General features: G+C 33.3%; 1 protein-coding gene across 1 annotated transcript in view; it reads left to right on the forward strand.

The window, feature by feature from the left end:
• LOC309821623 (UDP-glucuronosyltransferase 2C1-like) overlaps positions 1–7,485 on the forward strand; it is a 36,603-nt gene extending 29,118 nt beyond the window's left edge. Inside the window, exon 6 of the mRNA XM_082653109.1 lies at positions 4,838–7,485. Within this exon, the coding sequence (XP_082509235.1) occupies positions 4,838–5,117 (280 nt within the window). The 3' untranslated portion in view covers positions 5,118–7,485. The remainder of the gene's footprint in view (positions 1–4,837) is intronic.
• The last annotated feature ends 122 nt before the right edge of the window (positions 7,486–7,607 follow it).

The raw sequence follows: 7,607 nt of genomic DNA on the forward strand, positions 1-7,607 counted from the left end.
AGCAGAGTTACTGAATAGATACTTGTCCAAAGAAGACACACAAATGGCTAACACGTACATGAAAAGCAGTTTGATGTCACTAAGCATCAGGAAATGCAAATCCAAACCTTAATAAGGTATCACCTCACACCTGGTAGAATGGCCACCATCAAAAGACAAGGTATATTGTCTTTTCATCTTGTTTATTGTTTCCTTTGCTGTGCAAAAGCTTTTAAGTTTCATTAGGTCCCATTTGTTTATTTTTGTTTTTATTTTCATTACTCTAGGAGGTGGGTCAAAAAAGATCTTGCTGCAGTTTATGTCAAGGAGTTCCTACGTTTTCCTCTAAGACTTTTATAGTGTCTGGTCTTACATTTGAGTGTCTGGTCTTTAATCCACTTGAAGTTTATTTTTGTGTATGGTGTTAGGTAGTGTTCTAATTTCATTCTTTGACATGTAGCTGTCCAGTTTTCCCAGCACCACTTATTGAAGAGACTGTCTTTTCTCCATTGTATGTTCTTGCCTCCTTTGTCATAAATTAGGTAACCATATGTGCATGGTTCTATCTCTGGGCTTTCTATCCTGTACCATTGACCTATATTTCTGTTTTTGTGCCAGTACCATACTGTCTTGATTACTGTAGCTTTGTAGTATAGTTGGAAGTCTGGAAGCCTGATTCCTCCAGCTCCGTTTTTCTTTCTGAAAATTGCTTTGGCTATTTGGGGTCTTTTGTGTTTCCATACAAATTGTAAAAATTTTTGTTCTAATTCTGTGAAGAATGCCATTAGTTTGATAAGGATTGCATTGAATCTGTAGATTGCTTTGGGTAGTATAGTCATTTTCACAATATTGATTCTTCCAATCCAAGAACATGGTATATTTCTCCATCTGTTTATGTCATCTTTGATTTCTTTCATCAGAGTTTTATAGTTTTCTGAGTACAAGTCTTTCACCTCCTTAGGTAGGTTTATTCCTAGGTATTTTATTCTTTTTGTTGCAATGGTAAATGGGATTGTTTCCTTAATTTCTCTTTCTGATTTTTCGTTGTTAGAATATAGGAATGCCAGAGGTTTCTGTGCATTAATTTTGTATCCTGCAACCTTACCAAATTCATTGATTAATTCTAGTAGTTTTCTGGTGGCATCTATAGGATTTTCTATATATAGTATCATGTCATATGCAAACAGTGACAGTTTTACTTCTTCTTTTCCAATTTGTATTCCTCTTATGTCTTTTTCTTCTCTGATTTCTGTGGCTAGGACCTCCAAAACTATGCTGAATAAGAGTGGCAAGAGTGGACATCCTTGTCTTGTTCCTGATCTTAGAGGAAACGCTTTCAGTTTTTCACCATTGAGTGTGATGTTTGCTGTGGGTTTGTCATACATGGCCTTTATTGTGTTGAGTAGGTTCCCTCTATGCCCATTTTCTGGAGAGTTTTTATCATAAATGGGTATTGAACAAAAGCTTTTTCTGCATCTATGGACATGATCATATGGTTTTTATTCCTTAATTTGTTAATATGGTGTATCACATTGATTGATTTGCATATACTGAAGAATCCTGGCATCCCTGGGATAAATCCCACTTGATCATGGTGTATGATCGTAAGGACAACCTTCAGAATGTGAGAAAATATTTGCAAATGAAGCAATGGACAAAGGATTAATCTCCAAAATGTACAAACAGCTCATCATGGAGCTCAATATCAAAAAAAAAACCAAAAAAGAATCCAATTAAAAAATGGGCAGAAGACCTAAATAGACATTTCACCAAAGAAAACATACAGATTGCCAACAAACACATGAAAAGATGCTCGACATCACTAATTATTAGAGATAAAATCAAAACTACAATGAAGTATCACCTCACACTGGTCATAATGGCCATTATCAGAAAATCTAGAAACAATGAACGCTGGAAAGGGTGTGGTGAAAAGGGAACCCTCTTGCACTGTTGATGGGAATGTAAATTGATACAACCACTATGGAGAATAGTATGGAGATGCCTTTAAAAACTAAAAATAGAACTACTATATGACCCAGGAATGCCACTCCTGGGCATATACCCTGAGAAAACCATAATTCAAAAAGAGATATGTACCACAATATTCATTGCAGCACTATTTACAATAGCCAGGACATGGAAGCAACCTAAATGCCCATTGACAGATGAATGGATAAAGAAGATGTGGCACATATATACAATGGAATATTACTCAGCCTTAAAAAAAATTGAGTTATATGTAGTGAGGTGGATGGACCTAGAATCTGTCACACAGAGTGAAATAAGTCAGAAAGAGAAAAACAAATACTGTATGCTAACGCATATATATGGAATTAAAAAAAATGGTACTGATGAACCTAGTGGCAGGGCAGGAATAAAGATGTAGACATAGAGAATGAACTTGAGGACACAGCGGGGGAGGGGGAAGCTGGGGTGAAGTTAGAGTAGCAGCGACATATATACACTACGAAATGTAAAATGATTAGCTAGTAGGAAACAGCAGCATAGCACAGGGAGATCAGCTTGGTGCTTTGCGATGACCTAGAGGGGTGGGATAGGGAGGGTGGGAGGGAGGCTCAAGAGGGAGGGGATATGGGGATATTTGTATGCATTTGGCTGATTCACTTTGTTGTACAAAAGAAAGTAACATAGATTGTGAAGCAATTATACTCCAGTAAAGATCTATTAAAAAAAAAATAAGACAAGTTATAACAAGTGTTGGTAAGGATATGAAGAATGGGGAACTCTAGTGCACTCTTGGTGGGAATGCAAATGGTGCAGTGACTATAAAAAAGAAGTATGGAGGCTCCTCAAAAGATTAAAAATAGAACTACTACACTCTCCAGTAATCCTACTTCTGGGTATGTATCTAAAGGGAATAAAAACAGAATATGGAAGAGATATCTTCACTCCCATGTTCATTGCAGCCTTGTTCACAATAGCCAAATATAAAAACAACCTAAGTTTCTGTCAGTGGATGAAAGGATAAAGAATATGTGGCATATGTATATAAAGGAATATTATTCAGCAAAGAGAAAATAGGAAATCTTTCCATTTGTGATAATATGGCATCATGCTAAATGAAATACGTCAGAGAAGGAAAAATACTGTATGATAGCACTTATATTTGTATATAAAAAGTGAAACACACAGAAACAGATACTAGAGTGGTGGTTACCAGGAGCTAGGAGTTGGAGGAATGAAGAGATGTTATACAAAATTACAAACTTTCAGTAAATTGAAACTTACTTCAGTGAATAAATTGTGGGGAACTTTGAACAACATGAAGATTAGCTGTAATCATAGATAAATAAATTCCTAATGATGAATGATTATATTTATTATGTTATTCTTTCTCATAAAAATCAAATAAATATACTCTGTGAGGAAAAAACATTAAAATTAAAAGTATTGCCAGACTTTGGATAAATATTTCTTTAATATCAGATAAATTCTTACTAAAAATTTCATATAAATCTATGAAAAAATTTTGACAGTAGAGATTAGAATAATTATTTTGTAAATGTTTCCAATTTTGGTCAGTATAGAATGACTTTTACTTGAAGTCAATTCTCAACTTCCAGTCCATGTCTCTTAAACATCACATGTTAATTTCTGTCAGCTGCATTATCATTACAACATTATCAAAGCTTACAACATACACATCTTGTCCATGACCACATTTCCAACATTGTTTAGCATTAGTTTGGTGTTTATATGGACTTGATGTAATTCATGTTTTATTACAGTATTTCTATTCCTGAACGATTTTATTATTTTTTTATCTGACAAATATTTTGTTTCTGTGTCTTGGAGCTTTTGTTGTTGTTGTTTCCTTGTTTTCCTGAGATATATCCAGAGGTATTTACTCCTTAAATTCTTGTGTATTAAGAAAGGCCTGTAGTATTTTCTTTTTAACCAAAGAGCAACAGGACTTTGTATAATTTTTTTTTTTTAGCCACAATTATCTTCCTCAGAACTTTCTACATGCTGTTCCACTATTTTCTATAATTTAATGTTCTGTATTCTCCATCAATGGTGACTGCACTTCAGTGTGGGAGAATAACCTCCCTTCTTCATGTCCTTCACAAACCCAAGGAAATCCTTTTTCTAAGTCAGCCGTTCAAAAACTTAAACCAAAACCAGGGACTGGTCTTCTGTTCCTTGACTAAAATTAGAAGGGTTAGTGTTCTAGTTATTGCCATTTTTCCCTCTCATCACTGCACTTGCATCCCTCTGTTGCTTGAAGCAAAGTTTCCAGCATCTACTCAATCTCAGGCCCTACTTCTTGCCCATAGGGTCATATTAAGCTTTTTGTTTTCAATTGAAATATCAGGGCCGTGAAGATCACAGACTGAAATCTTTCTTGCTACTGTTGAAGACTAGCTTCTTGTTAACACTAACACTCCAGACAGAACCTGGGGAAGGTTGAGGGGGAAGGGGAAGGGGTTCCTTTCTCATAGACCTACCCCTCAATGCTGCTTCCTGTCACTATCATGTTCCCAATACCATACTCAGCAAATGAGATCAAATTCTGTATTCTCAACTCACATATTCTACATTCCTATTTCTGAACATTTAAAATTCTACTTCCAATTAGAAATTATTTTTTCCCCTACCTCCAATCATTACTAAGACTATGAAACATCATGAATTCCAGCTGATAGACTACCTTATCTAGAAATATCTCGAGGAAACAAACTTTCATGTGCATTCTGTGCCCTTAGTGATATATTTATGAAATAATGTATTAATAATTATGTAATATACCTTTGATAATATATAAAAATTTTAGGTATTTCATGTCCTTAACAAATTTTTCAAGTGAGTATCTACATATTTATTCAATCCTTAGCTATAAAGAGAATGCTATGAAGTTATCAAGAATTCACCATGATCAGCCTATGAAGCCCCTGGACCGAGCAGTCTTCTGGATTGAGTTTATCATGCGCCACAAAGGAGCCAAACACCTTCGGCCAGCCATCCACAACCTCACCTGGTACCAGTACAATTCTTTGGATGTGATTGGGTTCCTGCTAGCATGCGTGGCAACTTTTATATTCCTGGTCACTAAATGTTGCCTGTTTTGTTACTGGAAGTTTGGTAAAACTGCAAAGAAGAAAAAGAAAGAGTAGTGGGTTTTTTTTTGTTTTTTTAACAGTTGGGCTGGAAACCTTGATAAACTCCATCTGAATTAATCCAGCCACTGATTTGAACAGATTCCTCTCCTACTCTCCTGGGTTCTTATCCATTCCTCAGCTTATCAGGTCAAAGATCAAAGACTCACCCCCAAAATGTGCCACATGATTTAGAATTAAGGTTTAAAATAATCTATTCTCTAAAAAGAGATGATAAACAAATAAACACATGGAAGTTGCTACCATTAAAGACTTAGTGTTTTACTTCATTCATTGCTTTCAGCTCAACAAATTGAGATGCTGCTTGAGGCCTTAGGAACATAATGATTAACAATTTTCAGTACTGATCATATTGAATATTTCCTAAATATCTAACATCATTTTGGGTCCAGCATGTAAGAATTATTACATATTATCTAAAGGAACTTTACAAGAAGTAGTGTAGAGCATACTCTCTCTAGTCAGAGTTTCCCTTCCAATCAGGAAGGTCAGGAGACTGTTAGGGTTTCTACTCTGCTATTAAGCACATTTTACACCATCACTTTCCTTTCATATGACACACTGGACTTTGTCTCTCTTAGAATACAAAACACTATTTTTTGTCTTTGATTTGAAGATTGTCTTTCATTTGGATATTAATAATGATAGTACTTCATTTGTATTGTAACACTTTGTGGCTTCAGAAAACTAGCTAATTATCATATGTTAGCATGGTTAATAGTATGATGGAGCAAAAGTAAATGATTGGAATTTAATACCCACTTTTTAAAAGTAACTTAATTTTTTAAAAAATTCTTTCCTACATTAATTTTACTTACAATAAACACATTTGGAAATAAGCAAACTTCTTAGACTACACTGCAGATTCTTTGGGGGAAAAATGCATTTCTCTGAAATACTATCTGCTGTGAGGATGATTTCTACATATAATCAGAAACTCGGTGAGTTTTCTCATTTCTTCCTTTTCTTTTACTCCATAACTTCCCCTGGTCTTCTCACAAACTGTATTGTGATCACTATACCAAGCACAAGTACTTAGGCTTCTTATTAACTAGTTGTCAGCCTGAAATCTGCAGTAAACGTGAAGACAACATGTTGAATTTTAATAGAAAGTTCTCAAAAAAAAAAAGAATATTCCCTCTCCTTCTTCTCTAACCATACAGGGTCAATTTTGGGGAGTTCTGACAGTGATTTTATTTTGAAATTCTGCCAAATTCTCCATTTAAAAAAAAGTCTCTTTCTTTCATTTCCAAAAAGTCTATCTTCAGTATGCTTGCCAATAATTTGCCCATGAGGTCAAAAAATTATTCAATATAATACATATCAACCAAGTTCAGTAATAATTTACTATGGACTTTGATATTTATAACCCAAGCAAAATAGACTGAAAGTTACTATCATAGAACAAACATAAGTCTATCAAATATAAAATTATTTTAGAAAATAATATAAAATTATCTTAGGACAAATGAAAATTATTTGGGCATTTATCTGTTTTTTTAAACAGGAATAGTGGCACAAATAAGTACAATGTAAATATAAATTTATTCTTAAATGGCAAATTAACTATAAAGAAATATAGCAGAAAAAATGTATTTTCTTAATTTTATGAGATTTGAAATAAATAATTATTATACTTTAAGGTATAAAGTTTCAAAAATGTAAGCACTAATGCTGTTTGTTTTAAGATCTAATTCATGTAATCAAAACAATAACTTACCATACTTTTAAATCATTTATTCTGGCAATAAGGTAATGTTCTTTCCTATAATAATCTTTAAAATCATAGTTTAATCTTAATGTCAAGATATCTCTTTACTTTTTCATTCTTATAAAATGATTTAATATAAGGGAGTTTAAACTCAAGATTTGGATACGTTGTTAGCAATTTCTGTTTATTAAAAAAAACTACTCCTAAAAATAAATGAATATATTCTATTTATAGAGACCAAAGCTTTTCTTAAACACAAATATTTACCTATTTATATTATCTATGCATCATTATATTAACTAAATTAACAATCTGGTAATAATTTTAGGTATGCAGAGGTTAAACCTTTCTAATATGCTATATTTTTCCAGTTTAAGTTTCAATAAGAAGATTTTTCCTGGAGTTTGATGACCTCTGGCTTTCCTAGTCAGTTAAAACAATATGATTTAAAATACTCTATTTGTAAACTACATATAATCTATATTATATAATCTATATGTTAGGAAATCCTGCTCAAATATCTTCTGTGTCATGACTTATTTGAAAATGATAATAGGTGTATGCAGGTATTTTGTACATGTGCACATGCATATATGTGTGAACACAAAGTGAAGCTCTATCTGTTATAAATAAAAAGTGATTCATATGGTTGTATGTCTTGATTGTCAAACTTGCTTCCCTTTTCTGATGAGGAGTGTTTGTTACTGTAATGTTCTACATATTTTACCAAAAATAATGATTAACCTACAGCCTCAGACCTACCATACTCCCCAAAT

This window comes from Grampus griseus (genome assembly GCF_964374135.1).
Source record: "Grampus griseus genome assembly, chromosome: 4".
NCBI classification, from domain to species: domain Eukaryota; kingdom Metazoa; phylum Chordata; class Mammalia; order Artiodactyla; family Delphinidae; genus Grampus; species Grampus griseus.